This window comes from Palaemon carinicauda, chromosome 43 (assembly GCF_036898095.1).
Source record: "Palaemon carinicauda isolate YSFRI2023 chromosome 43, ASM3689809v2, whole genome shotgun sequence".
NCBI lineage: Eukaryota > Metazoa > Arthropoda > Malacostraca > Decapoda > Palaemonidae > Palaemon > Palaemon carinicauda.
Window position 1 is genome coordinate 58,927,561 of NC_090767.1, and position 20,737 is coordinate 58,948,297.

General features: G+C 37.8%; 1 protein-coding gene across 5 annotated transcripts in view; it reads left to right on the forward strand.

Moving 5' to 3' along the window:
- Positions 1-5,991: 5,991 nt before the first annotated feature.
- Positions 5,992-20,737, forward strand: part of LOC137633660 (longitudinals lacking protein, isoforms A/B/D/L-like) — a 44,034-nt gene continuing 29,288 nt past the window's right edge. For 4 of the 5 annotated variants that reach the window (XM_068365911.1, XM_068365909.1, XM_068365907.1 and 1 more), the window contains exons 1-2: positions 5,992-6,236; positions 14,765-14,945. In XM_068365911.1, the coding sequence (XP_068222012.1) occupies positions 14,772-14,945 (174 nt within the window). In that variant the 5' untranslated portion in view covers positions 5,992-6,236; positions 14,765-14,771. Of the gene's footprint in view, positions 6,237-7,256; positions 7,343-14,764; positions 14,946-20,737 lie in introns of those variants that run through there. The other variant, XM_068365908.1, reaches the window with a different exon arrangement.

The window sequence follows — 20,737 nt, forward strand, 5'->3', positions numbered from 1 at the left end:
TACAGTGTTTTAACCGTTCTTAACCCTTTTACCCCCAAAGGACGTACTGGTACGTTTCAGAATGTCATCCCTTTACCCCCATGGACATACTGGTACGTTTCACAAAACTCATCCCTTTACCCCCATGGACGTACCGGTACGTCCTTGCAAAAAAATGCCATTTAAATTTTTTTTTTGCATATTTTTTATAATGTTTTGAGAAACTTCAGGCATTTTCCAAGAGAATGAGACCAACCTGACCTCTCTATGACAAAAATTAAGGCTGTTAGAGCAATTTAAAAAAAAAATATACTGCAAAATGTGCTTGAAAAAAAATACCCCTGGGGGTTAAGGGTTGGAAATTTCCAAATAGCCTGATGGTAAAAGGGTTAATCAGCATGTAGTGAATGTATCCGAGACGGCGTATGGAGCCATAGCAAGCGTGGAATCTATCGAAACAACTATAAGAAGAAAACTTAATAATATGGAGCTCTATTGATGGAATTTAGAGAGCCAAGTGGCGCTGTTGTGGTGGCCAATACAGTAACGTCCCTGGCGGGTGAACGCCAGACTGGGGTTCGAGTCCCGCTGAAAGTCGTTAGTTTCTTTGGTCGCTGTAATCTCGCCATCCTTATGAGCTATGGAAGGAGGGTTTGGAGGAGCTAATAGGTAATGGCTTGGGTGGAGAGAGGACTTGGGTGCTGATCATAAGGCTGAAAACATATTCACAGGAAGAAGGAATATGGTAATAGTATATAATTACGACGCAAGAATACTTTCGAGGCAAAGCTCGCGATTCGAAATGAATGCGTTGGTTATTATTATTATTAGTATTAACTGCTAAGCTACAACCCTAGTTGGAAAAGCAAGATGCTATAAGCCCAGGGGCCCTGACATGGAAAAATAGCCCAGCGCTGAACAGAAATAAGGAAACAAATGATATAAGAAGTAATGAACAATTATAATAAAATATTTTAAAGACATTAACATTAAAAGATATTTCATATATAAACTATAAAAAGAGAATTATTTAAGCCTGTTCAACATACAAACATTGGCTGCAACTTTAAACTTTCCAAGTTCTACCGATTCAACTACCTGATTAGGAAGATCATTCCACAACTTGTTCGGGAATAAAACTTCTATAATATTGAGTAGTATTGAGCCTCATGATGGAGAAGGCCCGAGTAATCGAAGTTTCAAACAATTAGTTCGTATTATAGTAACAATTTATTTCATTATCCTATTATGTTTATATTCAAAGCAAGTCACCTAAGCCAATAATGGTTAAGAGGTTAAATTATCGGTGTGTAAATTAGTTCTAAATTCAAATAACGTAAAGGACGATGAAAATGATGAAGGATTGTTAGTGACGCCATTACTTCTGGCAAACTTTTTATTGTAACAATACCAAAAAATAGCTTTTTTAACCCTTTTACTTCCAGGCTCTTTGGAAATTTCCAACCCTTAACCCCAAGGGGTTATTTTTTTTCAAGCACATTTTGCAGTATATTTGTTTTAAATTGCTCTAACAACCTTAATTTTCATCATAGAGAGGTCAGGTTGGTCTCATTCTCTTGGAAAATGCCTGAATTTTCTCAAAAAATTATCAAAAATATGAAAAGAAAAATTTTTATAGCATTTTTTTGCAAGGACGTACCGGTACATCCATGGGGGGTAAAGGGATGAGTTTTGTGAAACGTACCAGTACGTCCTTTGGGGGTAAAAGGGTTAAAGGTTTAAAGGCCGCTCATGAATGGCAGGGATAATGGACAGTGACATTGCCCTATCAAGCAGGACAATGCCCTAGAGACTGACCATATATACATATGATCAGCGTCCAAGCCCCCCTCTCCACCCAAGCTAGGACCAAGGAGGGCCAGGCAAGGGCTGCTGTTGACTCGGCAGATAGACCTATAGGCTCCCCCCAAACACCCCATCCTTAGCTCATGATGGTGAGGTTGTAGCGACCAAAGAAACTAATGAGTTTGAACACACTAGAACCACAACACTAATTTATAACTGCTGTATAGACCCGATTCTTTATAATTGAACAATACAGTAATTGAATGCTTACTGTATAATACAACTGTATATATTTTTAATGCAAGGGACAATGTTCAGCACCCAAGGTAGGACCAAGGACAACCAGGCAATGGTTACTAATGACTCAGCAGTTAGAGCTACCTCCACCCAAGGTAGGACCAAGGAGGACCTGGCAATGGCTACTGATGACTCGACAGTTAGAGCTATCTCCACCCAAGGTAGGACCAAGGACAACCAGGCAATGGCTACTGACGACTCAGCAGTTAGAGCTACCTCCACCCAAGGTAGGACCAAGGAGGGCCAGACAATGGCTGTTGATGACTGTTCTTAAAATATTTATATCGTTCATTATTTCTCTTGTAGTTTTTTTTATTTCCTTATTGCCTTTCCTCACTGGGCTATTTTTCACGGTTAGAGCCCTTGGGCTTATAGCATCCAGCTTTTGCAATTAGGGTTGTAGCTTGGCTAGTAACAATAATAGATATTTCATGATCTCATTCAATATAAATATAATTATTTTCTGGGTTAAAATGAAACAGCTCAATTAGAAGGCTATGAAGTAGGTGAGAGAGAGAGAGAGAGAGAGAGAGAGAGAGAGAGAGAGAGAGAGAGAGAGAGAGAGAGAGAGTGAGTGTTGCATAGTGCAAATGTTATCAGTGGTTTCGACAAGCTGTTAATTGTTAAAAATTATGCATATATGGAAATTTCAAGCTAAAATAATGATATAATCAATTGGATAATCCTATTTAATCCTATTTTTATCCTATTTTAAAGTAATTTGGATAAAATAATGGATAAAAATGAATAAAAATAGCAGACATTAAATATATAATCCTATATTATCCTATTTTTATCCTATTTTAAAGGAATTTGGATAAAATAAAGGATAAAAATGAATAAAAATAGCAGACATTAATTAGATAATCCTATATTATCCTATTTTTATCCTATTTTAAAGTAATTTGGATAAAATAATGGATAAAAATGAATAAAAATAGCAGACATCAATTAGATAATCCTATATTATCCTATTTTTATCCTATTTTAAAGGAATTTGGATAAAATAATGGATAAAAATGGTAGACATTAATTAGATAATCCTATATTATCCTATTTTTATCCTATTTTAAAGTAATTTGGATAAAATAAAGGATAAAAATGGATAAAAATAGCAGACATTAATATCCCTTTGTGTGAGAGAGTGAGTGTATGGAAACCTTCCCTTTAATATTATTCATACAAAACGATTTACCCATATATATCCATACATACAGCCCATACATTCATATACATTCATATAAACCCCATAAGTATACATTAAGAGTTAATATATACATACATATACGTATAATGTATATGTATTAATATATACAGTAAATGCAAAATTGTAAACAAGAACGCACATCGATATATTTGGCGGGATCTAATTGTCACGACTGCAGGACAACAGGTGTCTCCCCTCATTCCTTCGTTCTTGTTTTCTCATCTCTTCCTTTAACTCCTCCTCCTCCTCCTACGACTCCTCACTTGAGGAGAAGCACCCCTCGAAGGGGAAAGAGAGAAGGAGAGGGAAAGAGAGGGGAAGAGAAGGAGAGGGAAAGAATTGAATCGCTAAAATTAAGCCGCGCGAAAAATTAGACCTTTGGTGGGACGGTGGGGGGAGGAGGGACTTTGGTGGGACGGTCCCGGGAGGAGGAAGGCCTTTGGTGGGACGGTCGCGAATTCGTCGGGATTAAATTTCGCGATCGGCTTAAAAAATGGTTCCTTAACCTTACTTCCTGAAGCAATGCATGAAAAAGCATGTATTTTTCCCTCTATTCCCTCTCCATTACCTCCCCTTTACCTCTCTCCCCCCCACCCCCCCTAAATAAGAATTTAATCGCTAAAATTAAGCCGCGCGAAAAATGAGGCCTTTGGTGGGACGGGGAGGGGGGACTGAATTAAAATAATTTTCGCGAATTCGTCCGGATTAAATTTCGCGTTAGGCGTAAAAAATTGTTCCTTAACGCTGCTTTTCCTCAAGCAATGCATGGAAAGCATGTATTTTATCTTCTATTCCCTCTCCATGACCTCCCCCTTTACCTCTCCCCCCCCACCCCCCCTAAATAAGGGCCCACCCCATCTCCGGCCACCTCTTTTATCGGCATTTTCTCCCTCCATATTTTCTTCCTCGCCTCTCTCCCTCCATATCCAAAACTCGGTTTCCCTTTTCCCCCACGCCCGCCCGCCCGTTTTCATCTCCTCGCACGCCCTCCGCCCACTTACCTGCTACTGCTGCGAGCAATTTGAGGTGGATCTGGTATCTACTCCATGACGGACACAAACAAAATCACTTAATTTCTCTCTCTCTCCTCTTCCTCGCCTTCGTTCCCCTTCGCTATTCCAGTCTCCGACAGAGACAGATAGACGAGAGAAAAGGTGGAGCGGCAAGCTCTTTCCGCCTCTTTTCCTACTTCCTTATTTCGCCGCGTTCCAGGTAACGCGGCTCGGTTGGGAAAACACGGCGAATTTCACACAATTTTCTTACCCTAAAACAATTAAAAACAAATAAATTAATATATAATAAACAAAAAACCTAAACTATATAATTTCCTAATAAATTTAATAAACAAATATAAATATATATAAGTAAAATAATAAACTAAACACTTTATTTTACCCTCGCTGAGCGAGTGAGAAAATTTCGTTTTCAGCCTGGCTGTCGAAAGCGTGACCATTTGCGTATTTTATCAACTTTTTCCCTCCATTAAATCAAATTCTCTTTTATCCAAACAACGATTTAACTTTATCAAAAAAATTAAATCTTTCTCTAAGAGGTATATATAAAATGCGTTATTCGCTGATAAATTATCTATATTAAATATTAATATTTAAAATGGCGGTGTTTGGCATCAATCAGGAGTAGGCAGACGCGTCAATAGGGCTGATTTTTATATCGATTGCTTTAATGTTTATAACAATTTAGTCCAGTTAAAGTTGACGTATTTAGGCGTATTTAGGCGTATTTGAGCGTATTTCTAAATGGAATTAAACTAAGACGTATTTATTTTCGGTATATCGGGGGTTAAAACAGAGAAAAACTAAATTATATGCATTTTACTTAAACGGGATAGAAGGGGGAAAAAGAGTAAAATACGGACTTGGAGTAATAAGCGATAATGAAAATAAAGAATAAATAAGAGAATAAAGAGAAAGGGGAAGGATTGAGAGAGCTTAGCAACAAGAACAACCATTGGATTTCTTTTTTTTAACCCGGCCACCATTGAAATGCATTACATAGGCCTACGGAATCCAAGTAAGCCTATTTCTATCGCCCGAGGGATAGACCTATCCCCGTTATGTGCTTGAATTTACGCGTTTCGTTTGTTTTTCGTAATTAATATCGTATAGAAATATAATTTTAATGGTATTTTTCATTATAAATACTCAATTTGTTTTCAATTGTCAGTGTTTATGATGTTTCTACGTGCTCAAGAAGTAGGGGGGTATAAATGGGGGTGGGGGTCAGCCTTTGGGGGAGGGTAGTAAATTCACAACAACCGTGAAAATCCTACCCCCCATCCATTCATCCCAATGCATGTGTAATCTCATATCTAATGCATTGCAAATGCAAAAAGAGATGATAATAGATAAATTAACAACATGATTGTGAAGCTAGAATGTTATTAAACAGAGAAGGATATGATAAAAAATGTGATTTTCCAATATGGCGGTGTATGGCACTACAGGCCAGCCATTCATCTCAATGCAGGTGAAATATGCCAGCCAGATGCATTACGAATTGAAAATTTATATAATTTGATAAAATAAGAATATATATAAGGATTCATAACTTATATATAATGATAATGTTAGGATAAAACGCTAAATAAATCAATTTTCTAATATGGCAACATCTGGCATCACGTGCATTGTCTAGTTGCTCCTGGGTCAGTCGGCAGAACGAATGTCAGATACCATGTGGACTTAGTGGCGTGAGGAGCTGTTATCCGTGCGCGCGCTGTGCAAAAAAAAACAAAATTTATCCCTCTCATTTTTGATATTTTCCGTTGCAATGTTGCAATGGTGGTGAAATGAAATACCTACGTTGCTTCTAGTGGAAAAAATGCAGCCGTGTCTCCTGTTATCAGCGGTGATTTAGTGTATTATTGTATATTTTTTCCCCAAAAAGAGTCATTATCAGGATTTTACCTCGTCTTGTTTAGTGATTGGTGAGTATATTATCTACTTAATAAGTCTTATTTTTATATATATTTAATATATTTATTTATATTTAGCATCTTTTTTATATATTAATTACTCATAACAGCTTTTAAGCCTAATAGGTATTTATAAATTCATTTATGCTGTAATTTAGCAATTTTTTGAAATTCCTTGTATTTGAAGCTAAATTCTAACGTGGTTTTAAATCTTATATTCTCTCTCTCTCTCTCTCTCTCTCTCTCTCTCTCTCTCTCTCTTAACGAGCGAACTATGCACTAGCGTAGATGGTCATCCCCGTCCCGTGGAAAAATCTACGGAGATTTCAACTCCCGGATTCACATACCTCCCGTCTTTCTTAAAGAGAGAGAGAGAGAGAGAGAGAGCTTAGATGATATTGAAGCTGCGCTACTCAGCAGTTTTCTTATTGACACACACACACACGTCTCTCTCTCTCTCTCTCTCTCTCTCTCTCTCTTTGATAATTCCCCTTACACATGGTTATCTTAGAGGCAACAGATTGACCATCTCTCTCTCTCTCTCTCTCTCTCTCTCTCTCACAGGAAACAGATTGACCATCTCTCTCTCTCTCTCCTCCTCTCTCTCTCTCAGGAAACAGATTGACCATCTATTCTCCCTCTCTCTCTCTCTCTCTCTCTCTCTCATGGAAACAGATTGACCATCTCTCTCTCTCTCTCTCTCTCTCTCTCTCTCCGGAAAACAGATTGACCATCTATAATTCTCTCTCTCTCTCTCTCTCTCTCAGGAAACAGATTGACCATCTCTCTCTCTCTCTCTCTCTCTTCTCTCTCTCTCCCCTAAGTATATATAAATACTGAAATCCCTCGCACATGTTTGTGTGAGAGAGAGAGAGAGAGAGAGAGAGAGAGAGAGAGAGAAGAGAATCTCACCCCTCAAACATCCATGCCAAACTACCTAGTTCTTAACTAGTTAACTACCCAACGTTGCAACTCTTTTAACTACCTTCATTAACTAACTCCATGTCCCTACACTTCCATGGTGTCCTTTGCACAGGCGCAAACACACACACACACACACACACAACTTGAAGTGTTGACGGTGTTAAGTAGTTCATAGTAAAGTGTTAAGTGACCGTGTAAGTGTGCAGTGTTGATTTCATTTATATATTTTAGTATTTATCTATAAAATATCTCTTTTTATATTAATATTTTAATATTTGTTGTCTTGTGCTGTTCCTTTAATGGATATTTTTGTAAAAAGATGGAAAATTGAGGTAGTTTAAATTGGCACATTGAACGAAATTTGAAAATATCGTTATATTGTTTGAAAATTTATATATTAGTTATATTCCATGATATTTCTGGAGTATTTTATAAGCCAATTACATCGAAAATACATTTCTGTGTATTTTAGGCGAATATTTTATGTGGAAATAAGAAAATTTTCGTATTCTAAAACTGAAATCTTTTACGAAATCGTATAAATTGAACGAAATTTAGTTTATTTCAAAATTTCTAATATGATATTTATATTCCATGATACTTCACGAGTATTTTAGAAGCCGAACTACATCTAAAATACATTTCCTTGTATTTTAGGCGAATATTTTATCCGGGAAACAAGAAAATTGTGGTATTCAGGACTGACTGCTGGCCGAAATCGTAAAGAATCTCGAAATTAAGTTTATTTTTAAAAGATACAACATATCAACTATATTTCGAGAGTATTTTAGGAGCCTAATTACATCATTATTACATTTCTATGTATTTTAGGCGAATATTTTAATCTGAAACTGGAAAATTGTGACGTTGTAGACAGAAAAACCGCTGAGATCTTTAAAAATTCCTCTAAGTTTGGGTTAATTTCAAAATTTCTAATATAGTAATTGTATTCAATGATACTTCGTGGGTATTTTAGAAGCCGAACTACATCTAAAATACATTTCCATGTATTTTAGGCGAACATTTTAACGGGAAAATAAGAAAATTTAGGTATTATAGACTGAAATCACTGACGAAACCTTATAAATTGGTTTAAAAGGACTTTATTTCAAAATATCTAATATAATAATTGCATTCAACGATACTTCGTGGTTATTTTAGAAGCCGAACTACATCTAAAATACATTTCCATGTATTTTAGACTAATATTTTAACCGGAAAATAAGAAAATTTAGGTATTCTAAGACTCGATTCTTGGCTTAAATCATAAAAATTATCCGAAATTTAGTATATTTCAAAGTTTCCAATATAATATTTTTATTCCATGATACTAAAGGAGTATTTTAGAAGCCGAACTACATCTAAAATACATTTCCATGTATTTTAGGCGAATATTTTATCCGAAAATGGAAAATATAGGTAGACCTTCAAGTCAGATACTTGTCTGAAATCGTAAAAATTTTCCGAAATTTAGTATATTTCAAAGTTTCCAATATAACATTTTTATTCCACGATACTAAAGGAGTATTTTAGAAGCCGAACTACATATAAAATACATTTTCCTGTATTTTAGGCGAATATTTTAACCGGGATAATAGAAAAGTCTAGAGAGACATATGCTTTCCCAGACTAATTTTCTCTTAAATGGCGTCCATCCGAAAACCGAATTCTGGTACTATAGTATTATAATCCCTTTCACCTCGACCTGACCTGTCCCCCCCCTTCTGTTTGACCCATGGGAAAGTGTGACCTCTTTCCAGGATGTTATGATCAGCGGAAATGCCATTGGTTAGGGGGGTAAGAGTAGGCCTTAGGCCTATGCGTTGGTGATTATAAGGGTAGGTATTTTCGTTGGGGGGGAAGGATGGCAGATTGAAGCTTGTGTGTGCGTGCGTGTGTGTGTCTTGATGTATATATTATAATTCTCTCTCTCTCTCTCTCTCTCTCTCTCTCTCTCTCTTGCGTCTTAAAGTCGAGCGGCTCATCTAAATGTACAGCGAAGGTTAGGAAATCTCTCTCTCTCTCTCTCTCTCTCTCTCTCTCTCCATTCATCTGTTATCCGTTTTCTTTCCTCTCCTCCCTTTACTCGCATTTACGCTATCTCCCCCATATTATTTCCTCACTCTCCTTTCATTTCTCCTTTTCTCATTTCCCATCTCCGTCTCCCACCTTTTCTCTGTCGAGAGTTGCCAAATAGTGTTTTTATCTTCATTGTGTTTCGACGCTTTTCTCTATTGTTAAGACTCTCTCTCTCTCTCTCTCTCTCTCTCTCTCTCTCTCTCTCTCTCTCTCTCCATAGATACGTAAATGTAGGGGCTTTTTTTATCTAAGAGATATGTGCAAGATAAGGGTTGCACGCAGATAAGCCAACACTATAGGCTCCATCATTTGTTATAATCTTGCTAAAGTGAAGAGAGCTGTTTTATACTTGGTTGTATACATAGGTATGTATGTGTGTGTGTATATTTTGTATATGTATGTATATTGGTCATATCTTTATACTAACTTGCGTATTAAAGTGTAATTCTTTTGTTATTTCAAATACTCATTAGGTTTTCATTCAGTTTTTTCATAGCAATCTTATTCCTACATGATGTTACTATGTTTTTTTTAATTTCCTTTACACTATACATGTGTTTCTTACCTTTGTATTCAAGTCTCCAAGTACAGCTACCCCTTTCCTTCTTTGCATTTATAAGTCCCCCAATACAGCTACCCCTTTCCTTCTTTGCATTTATAAGTCTCCCAATACAGCTACCCCTTTCCTTCTTTGCATTTATAAGTCCCTCAATACAGCTACCCCTTAACTTCTTTGCATTTATAAGTCCCCCAGCACAGGTACCCCTTTCCTTCTTTGCATTTATAAGTCCCCCAATACAGCTACCCCTTTCCTTCTTTGCATTTAAGTCCCCTAGCACAGGTACCCCTTTCCTTCATTGCATTCAAGTCTCCCAATACAGCTACCCCTTTCCTTCTTTGCATTTATAAGTCCCCCAATACAGCTACCCCTTTCCTTCTTTGCATTTATAAGTCCCCCAATACAGCTACCCCTTTCCTTCTTTGCATTTAAGTCTCCCAAAACAGCTACCCCTTTCCTTCTTTGCATTTAAGTCCCCCAATACAGCTACCCCTTTCCTTCTTTGCATTTATAAGTTCCCCAATACAGCTTCCCCTCTCCTTCTCTGCATTTATAAGTTCCCCAATACAGCTTCCCCTTCCCTTCTCTGCATTTATAAGTTCCCCAATACAGCTTCCCCTCTCCTTCTCTGCATTTATAAGTTCCCCAATACAGCTTCCCCTCTCCTTCTCTGCATTTATAAGTTCCCCAATACAGCTTCCCCTCTCCTTCTCTGCATTTATAAGTTCCCCAATACAGCTTCCCCTCTCCTTCTCTGCATTTATAAGTTCCCCAATACAGCTTCCCCTTCCCTTCTCTGCATTTATAAGTTCCCCAATACAGCTTCCCCTCTCCTTCTCTGCATTTATAAGTTCCCCAATACAGCTTCCCCTCTCCTTCTCTGCATTTATAAGTTCCCCAATACAGCTTCCCCTTCCCTTCTCTGCATTTATAAGTTCCCCAATACAGCTTCCCCTTCCCTTCTCTGCATTTATAAGTTCCCCAATACAGCTTCCCCTTCCCTTCTCTGCATTTATAAGTTCCCCAATACAGCTTCCCCTCTCCTTCTCTGCATTTATAAGTTCCCCAATACAGCTTCCCCTCTCCTTCTCTGCATTTATAAGTTCCCCAATACAGCTTCCCCTTCCCTTCTCTGCATTTATAAGTTCCCCAATACAGCTTCCCCTCTCCTTCTCTGCATTTATAAGTTCCCCAATACAGCTTCCCCTTCCCTTCTCTGCATTTATAAGTTCCCCAATACAGCTTCCCCTCTCCTTCTCTGCATTTATAAGTTCCCCAATACAGCTTCCCCTTCCCTTCTCTGCATTTATAAGTTCCCCAATACAGCTTCCCCTCTCCTTCTCTGCATTTATAAGTTCCCCAATACAGCTTCCCCTTCCCTTCTCTGCATTTATAAGTTCCCCAATACAGCTTCCCCTCTCCTTCTCTGCATTTATAAGTTCCCCAATACAGCTTCCCCTTCCCTTCTCTGCATTTATAAGTTCCCCAATACAGCTTCCCCTCTCCTTCTCTGCATTTATAAGTTCCCCAATACAGCTTCCCCTTCCCTTCTCTGCATTTATAAGTTCCCCAATACAGCTTCCCCTTCCCTTCTCTGCATTTATAAGTTCCCCAATACAGCTTCCCCTTCCCTTCTCTGCATTTATAAGTTCCCCAATACAGCTTCCCCTCTCCTTCTCTGCATTTATAAGTTCCCCAATACAGCTTCCCCTCTCCTTCTCTGCATTTATAAGTTCCCCAATACAGCTTCCCCTCTCCTTCTCTGCATTTATAAGTTCCCCAATACAGCTTCCCCTCTCCTTCTCTGCATTTATAAGTTCCCCAATACAGCTTCCCCTCTCCTTCTCTGCATTTATAAGTTCCCCAATACAGCTTCCCCTTCCCTTCTCTGCATTTATAAGTTCCCCAATACAGCTTCCCCTTCCCTTCTCTGCATTTATAAGTTCCCCAATACAGCTTCCCCTTCCCTTCTCTGCATTTATAAGTTCCCCAATACAGCTTCCCCTTCCCTTCTCTGCATTTATAAGTTCCCCAATACAGCTTCCCCTCTCCTTCTCTGCATTTATAAGTTCCCCAATACAGCTTCCCCTCTCCTTCTCTGCATTTATAAGTTCCCCAATACAGCTTCCCCTCTCCTTCTCTGCATTTATAAGTTCCCCAATACAGCTTCCCCTCTCCTTCTCTGCATTTATAAGTTCCCCAATACAGCTTCCCCTCTCCTTCTCTGCATTTATAAGTTCCCCAATACAGCTTCCCCTTCCCTTCTCTGCATTTATAAGTTCCCCAATACAGCTTCCCCTTCCCTTCTCTGCATTTATAAGTTCCCCAATACAGCTTCCCCTTCCCTTCTCTGCATTTATAAGTTCCCCAATACAGCTTCCCCTTCCCTTCTCTGCATTTATAAGTTCCCCAATACAGCTTCCCCTCTCCTTCTCTGCATTTATAAGTTCCCCAATACAGCTTCCCCTCTCCTTCTCTGCATTTATAAGTTCCCCAATACAGCTTCCCCTCTCCTTCTCTGCATTTATAAGTTCCCCAATACAGCTTCCCCTTCCCTTCTCTGCATTTATAAGTTCCCCAATACAGCTTCCCCTTCCCTTCTCTGCATTTATAAGTTCCCCAATACAGCTTCCCCTCTCCTTCTTTGCATTTATAAGTTCCCCAATACAGCTTCCCCTTCCCTTCTCTGCATTTATAAGTTCCCCAATACAGCTTCCCCTCTCCTTCTCTGCATTTATAAGTTCCCCAATACAGCTTCCCCTCTCCTTCTCTGCATTTATAAGTTCCCCAATACAGCTTCCCCTTCCCTTCTCTGCATTTATAAGTTCCCCAATACAGCTTCCCCTTCCCTTCTCTGCATTTATAAGTTCCCCAATACAGCTTCCCCTTCCCTTCTCTGCATTTATAAGTTCCCCAATACAGCTTCCCCTTCCCTTCTCTGCATTTATAAGTTCCCCAATACAGCTTCCCCTTCCCTTCTCTGCATTTATAAGTTCCCCAATACAGCTTCCCCTCTCCTTCTTTGCATTTATAAGTTCCCCAATACAGCTTCCCCTTCCCTTCTCTGCATTTATAAGTTCCCCAATACAGCTTCCCCTTCCCTTCTCTGCATTTATAAGTTCCCCAATACAGCTTCCCCTTCCCTTCTCTGCATTTATAAGTTCCCCAATACAGCTTCCCCTTCCCTTCTCTGCATTTATAAGTTCCCCAATACAGCTTCCCCTTCCCTTCTCTGCATTTATAAGTTCCCCAATACAGCTTCCCCTCTCCTTCTCTGCATTTATAAGTTCCCCAATACAGCTTCCCCTTCCCTTCTCTGCATTTATAAGTTCCCCAATACAGCTTCCCCTCTCCTTCTCTGCATTTATAAGTTCCCCAATACAGCTTCCCCTTCCCTTCTCTGCATTTATAAGTTCCCCAATACAGCTACCCCTTCCCTTCTCTGCATTTATAAGTTCCCCAATACAGCTTCCCCTCTCCTTCTCTGCATTTATAAGTTCCCCAATACAGCTTCCCATTCCCTTCTCTGCATTTATAAGTTCCCCAATACAGCTTCCCCTTCCCTTCTCTGCATTTATAAGTTCCCCAATACAGCTTCCCCTCTCCTTCTCTGCATTTATAAGTTCCCCAATACAGCTTCCCATTCCCTTCTTTGCATTTATAAGTTCCCCAATACAGCTACCCCTTTCCTTCTTTGCATTTATAAGTCCCCCAATACAGCTACCCCTTTCCTTCTTTGCAGTTATAAATTCCCCAATACAGCTACCCCTTTTCTTCTTTGCATTTATAAGTTCCCCAATACAGCTACCCCTTTCCTTCTTTGCATTTATAAGTCCCCCAATACAGCTACCCCTTTCCTTCTTTGCAGTTATAAATTCCCCAATACAGCTACCCCTTTTCTTCTTTGCATTTATAAGTCCCCCAATACAGCTACCCCTTTCCTTCTTTGCATTTATAAGTCCCCCAATACAGCTACCCCTTTCCATCTTTGCATTTATAAGTTCCCCAATACAGCTACCCCTTTCCTTCTTTGCATTTATAAGTTCCCCAATACAGCTACCCCTTTCCATCTTTGCATTTATAAGTCCCCCAATACAGCTACCCCTTTCCATCTTTGCATTTATAAGTTCCCCAATACAGCTACCCCTTTTCTTCTTTGCATTTAAGTCTCCCAATACAGCTACCCCTTTCCTTCTTTGCATTTATAAGTCCCCCAATACAGCTACCCCTTTCCATCTTTGCATTTATAAGTTCCCCAATACAGCTACCCCTTTTCTTCTTTGCATTTATAAGTCCCCCAATACAGCTACCCCTTTCCTTCTTTGCATTTATAAGTTCCCCAATACAGCTACCCCTTTCCTTCTTTGCATTTATAAGTCCCCCAATACAGCTACCCCTTTCCTTCTTTGCATTTAAGTCCCCCAATACAGCTACCCCTTTCCTTCTTTGCATTTAAGTCCCCTGACACAGCTACCCCTTTCCTTCTTTGCATTTAAGTCCCCTGACACAGCTACCCCTTTCCTTCCTTGCAGTTATAAGTTCCCCAATACAGCTACCCCTTTTCTTCTTTGCATTTATAAGTTCCCCAATACAGCTACCCCTTTCCATCTTTGCATTTATAAGTTCCCCAATACAGCTACCCCTTTTCTTCTTTGCATTTATAAGTCCCCCAATACAGCTACCCCTTTCCTTCTTTGCATTTATAAGTTCCCCAATACAGCTACCCCTTTCCTTCTTTGCATTTAAGTCCCCCAATACAGGTACCCCTTTCCTTCTTTGCATTTAAGTCCCCTGACACAGCTACCCCTTTCCTTCTTTGCATTTAAGTCCCCTAGCACAGCTACCCTTTCCCTTCTCTTCATTTAAATATTAGAAATTTGTTAACTGTATACTTTCTTAAATACCCAAACTTCTGTTAGGGACAACCGCTTAAAAGTCTTACTGACTGTCACACTCACGGAGTCGTCCTCCCTTTCAGATACAAGATGGTAGATCAGCAGCAGTTCTGCTTGCGTTGGAACAACCATGGCTCTACTCTCGTCGCCGTCTTCGACAACCTCCTGGCCAGCGAGTCGCTGGTCGACGTCACGCTCTTCGCCGAGGGACAGTTGCTCAAAGCGCACAAGGTCGTCCTGTCCGCTTGCTCCCCTTACTTCCAGGTAACTATCATTTTATTCTAGGTAGATGTCTTATCTATCTACCAATGCACTTCCCCCAATTTGGGGGTTAGCCGACATCAAACAAAGGAACAGAAGGGGACTTTACCTATCTCCGCTCCTCCCAGCCTGACGAGTAATTCGGCCAGGTTTGGCTGGTACTGTTAGGGTACCACCCCTTCATTCATAGTCACTGATATTCATCCCTCTTTATCCCAGGTAAATTACGTTAGTTTATCAATATTACTTGCTAAGCTATAACTCTAGTTGGAAAAACAAGATGCTAGATGCTATAAGCCCAAGGGGTCCAGCGGGGAAATATAGCCCAGTGAATTAAGGAAGTAATGAACATCTCCCCCTCTTTTGTCGCAGGTAGCTAAGGTTCACCAAGGTTCATTCATTAACTTTAACTCCCCCCATAAATAAGGTTCATGCGTTTCACTTCCATTCCACATAACTAGAGTACATTCATATCTTATTAATGCAGCCAAGTTCAATTCATTGCCCTTTACAGTTAAACTATGTTTCATTTATTCCCAATTGTTCCGCGTAGCTTTTAATCTCCTCGATTTCTTTTTATCATGGGTAAATAAGGTTCATTCATTTCCTTTTATCCTGATTAAATATGGTTCGTTCATTTCCTTTTATTATCCTGGTTATATAAGGTTTGATCATTTCCTTTTATCCTTGTTAAATAAGGTTCATTCATTTCCTTTTACTCTGGTTAAATAAGGTTCATTCATTTCCTTTTACTCTGGTTAAATAAGGTTCATTCATTTCCTTTTGTTCTGGTTGAATAAGGTTCATTCATTTCCTTTTACTCTGGTTAAATAAGGTTCATTCATTTCCTTTTATCATGGTTAAATAAGGTTCATTCATTTCCCTTTATTTTGGTTAAAAAAGGTTCATTCATTTCCCTTAATTCTGGTTAAATAAAGTTCATTCATTTCCCTATATTCTGGTTAAATAAGGTTCATTCATTTCCTTTTATCTTGGTTAAATAAGGTTCATTCACTTACTTTGATCCAGGGTAAATAAGGTTCATTCATTTCCTTTTATTCTGGTTAAATAAGGTTCATTCATTTCCTTTTATTCTGGTTAAATAAGGTTCATTCATTTCCTTTTATTCTGGTTAAATAAGGTTCATTCATTTCCCTTTATTCTGGTTAAATAAGGTTCATTCATTTCCCTTTATTCTGGTTAAATAAGGTTAATTCATTTCCTTTTATCTTGGTTAAATAAGGTTCATTCATTTCCCTTTATTCTGGTTAAATAAGTTTAATTCATTTCCTTTTATTCTGGTTAAATAAGGTTCATTCATTTCCTTTTATCTTGGTTAAATAAGGTTCATTCATTTCCCTTTATTCTGGTTAAATAAGTTTAATTCATTTCCTTTTATTCTGGTTAAATAAGGTTCATTCATTTCCTTTTATTCTGGTTAAATAAGGTTCATTCCTTTCCCTTTATTCTGGTTAAATAAGGTTCATTCATTTCCTTTTATTCTGGTTAAATAAGGTTCATTCATTTCCTTTTATCCTGACCAAATGAGGTTCATTCATTTCCCTTTATTCTGGTTAAATAAGGTTCATTCATTTCCTTTTGTCCTGACCAAATGAGGTTCATTCATTTCCCTTTATTCTGGTTAAATAAGGTTCATTCATTTCCCTTTATTCTGGTTAAATAAGGTTCATTCATTTCCTTTTGTCCTGACCAAATGAGGTTCATTCATTTCCCTTTATTCTGGTTAAATAAGGTTCATTCATTTCCTTTTGTCCTGACCAAATGAGGTTCATTCATTTCCCTTTATTCTGGTTAAATAAGGTTCATTCATTTCCCTTTATTCTGGTTAAATAAGGTTCATTCATTTCCTTTTATCCTGACCAAATGAGGTTCATTCATTTCCCTTTATTCTGGTTAAATAAGGTTCATTCATTTCCCTTTATTCTGGTTAAATAAGGTTCATTCATTTCCTTTTGTCCTGGTTAAATAAGGTTCATTCATTTTCCTTTATTCTGGTTAAATAAGGTTCATTCATTTCCCTTTATTCTGGTTAAATAAGGTTCATTCATTTCCTTTTATCATGGTTAAATAATGTTCATTCATATCCCTTTATTCTGGTTAAATAAGGTTCATTCATTTCCCTTTATTTTGGTTAAATAAGGTTCATTCATTTCCCTTTATTTTGGTTAAATAAGGTTCATTAATTTCCCTTTATTCTGGTTAAATAAGGTTCATTCATTTTCCTTTATTCTGGTTAAATAAGGTTCATTCATTTCCCTTTATTCTGGTTAAATAAGGTTCATTCATTTCCCTTTATTCTGGTTAAATAAGGTTCATTCATTTCCTTTTATCATGGTTAAATAATGTTCATTCATTTCCCTTTATTTTGGTTAAATAAGGTTCATTAATTTCCCTTTATTCTGGTTAAATAAGGTTCATTCATTTTCCTTTATTCTGGTTAAATAAGGTTCATTCATTTCCCTTTATTCTGGTTAAATAATGTTCATTCATATCCCTTTATTCTGGTTAAATAAGGTTCATTCATTTCCCTTTATTTTGGTTAAATAAGGTTCATTCATTTCCCTTTATTTTGGTTAAATAAGGTTCATTAATTTCCCTTTATTCTGGTTAAATAAGGTTCATTAATTTCCCTTTATTCTGGTTAAATAAGGTTCATTCATTTTCCTTTATTCTGGTTAAATAATGTTCATTCATATCCCTTTATTCTGGTTAAATAAGGTTCATTCATTTCCCTTTATTTTGGTTAAATAAGGTTCATTCATTTCCCTTTATTTTGGTTAAATAAGGTTCATTAATTTCCCTTTATTCTGGTTAAATAAGGTTCATTCATTTTCCTTTATTCTGGTTAAATAAGGTTCATTCATTTCCCTTTATTCTGGTTAAATAAGGTTCATTCATTTCCTTTTATCATGGTTAAATAATGTTCATTCATTTCCTTTTATTCTGGTTGAATAAGGTTCATTTATTTCCCTTTATTCTGGTTAAATAAGGTTCATTCATTTCCCTTTATTCTGGTTAAATGAGGTTCATTCACTTCCCTTTATTCTGGTTAAATAAGGTTCATTCATTTCCTTTGATCATGGTTAAATAATGTTCATTCATTTCCTTTTATTCTGGTTAAATAAGGTTCATTTATTTCCCTTTATTCTGGTTAAATAAGGTTCATTCATTTCCCTTTATTCTGGTTAAATGAGGTTCATTCATTTCCCTTTATTCTGGTTAAATAGGTTTCATTCATTTCCTTTTATTCTGGTTGAATAAGGTTCATTTATTTCCCTTTATTCTGGTTAAATAAGGTTCATTCATTTCCCTTTATTCTGGTTAAATGAGGTTCATTCACTTCCCTTTATTCTGGTTAAATGAATTCATTCATTTCCCTTTATTCTGGTTAAATAAGGTTCATTCATTTCCCTTTATTCTGGTTAAATAAGGTTCATTCATTTCCTTTTATTCTGGTTAAATAAGGTTCATTCATTTCCCTTTATTCTGGTTAAATAAGGTTCATTCATTTCCTTTTATTCTGGTTAAATAAGGTTCATTCATTTCCTTTTGTCCCGGTTGAATAAGGTTCATTCATTTCCCTTTATCACAATTTAATAATTTTCATTCATTTTCTTTTATCATGGTTAAATATGGTTCATTTATTTCTTTTCATCATGGGTAAATAAGGTTTCTTCATTTTCTTTTAGCCTAGTTAAATAATTTTCATTAATTTCCTTTTATCCCATTCAAATGAGGTTCATTCATTTCTTTTTATTCGGGTTAAATAAGGCATATTTATTCACTTTTATCCTGGTTAAATGAGGTTCATTCATTCCCATTAGTATGAGGTACCTAAGGTTCATTCATATCCTTTTATCCCAGGTAACAAAGGTTCATTCATTCCATTTTACCTCTGTAAATAAGGTTCATTCCTTCCCTCTTATATCAGGTAAATTAATTTCATTCATTCCCTTTTATATCGGGTAAATAAAGTTCATTCATTCCCTTCTATATCGGGTCAATAAAGTTAATTCATTCCCTGCTATATCGGGTCAATAAAGTTCATTCATTCCCTTCTATATCGGGTCAATAAAGTTCATTCATTCCCTTGTATATCAGGTTCATTCATTCCCTTGTATATCAGGTCAATAAAGTTCATTCATTCCCTTGTATATCAGGTTCATTCATTCCCTTGTATATCAGGTCAATAAAGTTCATTCATTCCCTTGTATATCAGGTCAATAAAGTTCATTCATTCCCTTGTATATCGGGTAAATGAGGTTCATTCATTCCCTCGTATATCGGGTAAATGAGTTTCATTCATTCCCTTTTATATCGGGTAATTAAAGTTCATTCATTCCCTTCCATATCAGGTAAATAAGGTTCATTCATTCCCTTTCATCCCAAGTAACTTTAGGTTAGCCTTTCACCTGCTATTCTAATATCTCTTTAGTGATATTATATTTAAGATTTGTTTCTACACATGTACAAACCATCATTCTTTAATGGGAGTATGAGCCCTATCAAATTTTCAATAGCCCTTGAATATTTGATAGAGCTGCCCCTCTCTCTCTTTCCATCCCTTGAATGATATATGTACACCTTGATTTCTTGATTCATCTCTTTTAGGAGCAACGAGATATCCCGCACATGATTGTTTTCTTTATGATCTCGGACTATTATTTATGCTCGTGTGTGTGGGAATGAGATCGCCTATCGTCGGTTCTTTCCTTGCGTGGCCAGTCTGCATGACGTATGTTCCCACCCAGGGCTGCTCTCAGATGTCCTCTTTTGTGGAATCAAGGGCAAGGTTCTCCAGTACCTAGTGACAAGAATTCATGGGGCATGTAAGCACGATACCGGGGACTGCTAAAGTATGTGGTATTTCATCAATCCCTGAAGAATCAGCCCCTCTTCAACATTTTCAGGGTACATTTCTGGTTCAGTTCTTGTGCATGCTATGGTATTAAAGAAATTTTTCACGAGGTGTGCAATGAGACGCTTTCCTTTGTGAGGTGCAGGGATTTCATGGTTACAATGGGGAGGGGCTTTCATTTTTCAACGTTCTTACACTTATCCGTGAGTGCAATGAGCTCGGGGGGGTGAGAATGGCTTTGGTTTAGCCAGCTGAACAAGGCCCTGTCTCGCGCATTCTCTCGACAGAGAAGATTCTACGTAAATGAGTGCAAATCTGTTTTATCTTCCCATCGGTCCCTCAGTGTTTGTGTCGACAGTGGGTTTTCCTGTTGCGACTTACAACGAAGGGCACAATCTCTTTGGCTCTCAAATCTGCTGCTGTAGAGATCTCATTCACACCACTTCTGTCCTCGGAATTCCTCAAATCCTGTACAGTTTTGTGTTGTGTGAAGGCGGTAACCTTCGTGGCCAATGGGCCAACTTCTTCCAGCAGGGAGGGAGGCAGTCTTTTTCTGATTCTCCAGACAAATTGGATACAACATTTTTGTGATTGAGGAACATCCCTGTGCTGTAGGCTACATCTGTTTCCTCAGAAGGATGTAAAGACAATGATGGAGTAGTAAAGGAAGGCTAGCTGTCACTCCTTCATCCACCATGTAGTCCCTTCGAAGATACTCCGAGACCTTCGGTATCTGCCACACCTTAGAGATGAGCTTTGATGAAAGCTCCGGCTGATCCATCAGCTTCTTCAAGAAGTCCTTCGGGACGGATACCACCTGACCTTCGTATATATCAGTCTGATCTTGATGGCAGTGGTGAAAGAGACGGAGTAGAATGCACTCAAAGTTATTCAAGATGGTTCTATGGGGCTCTGC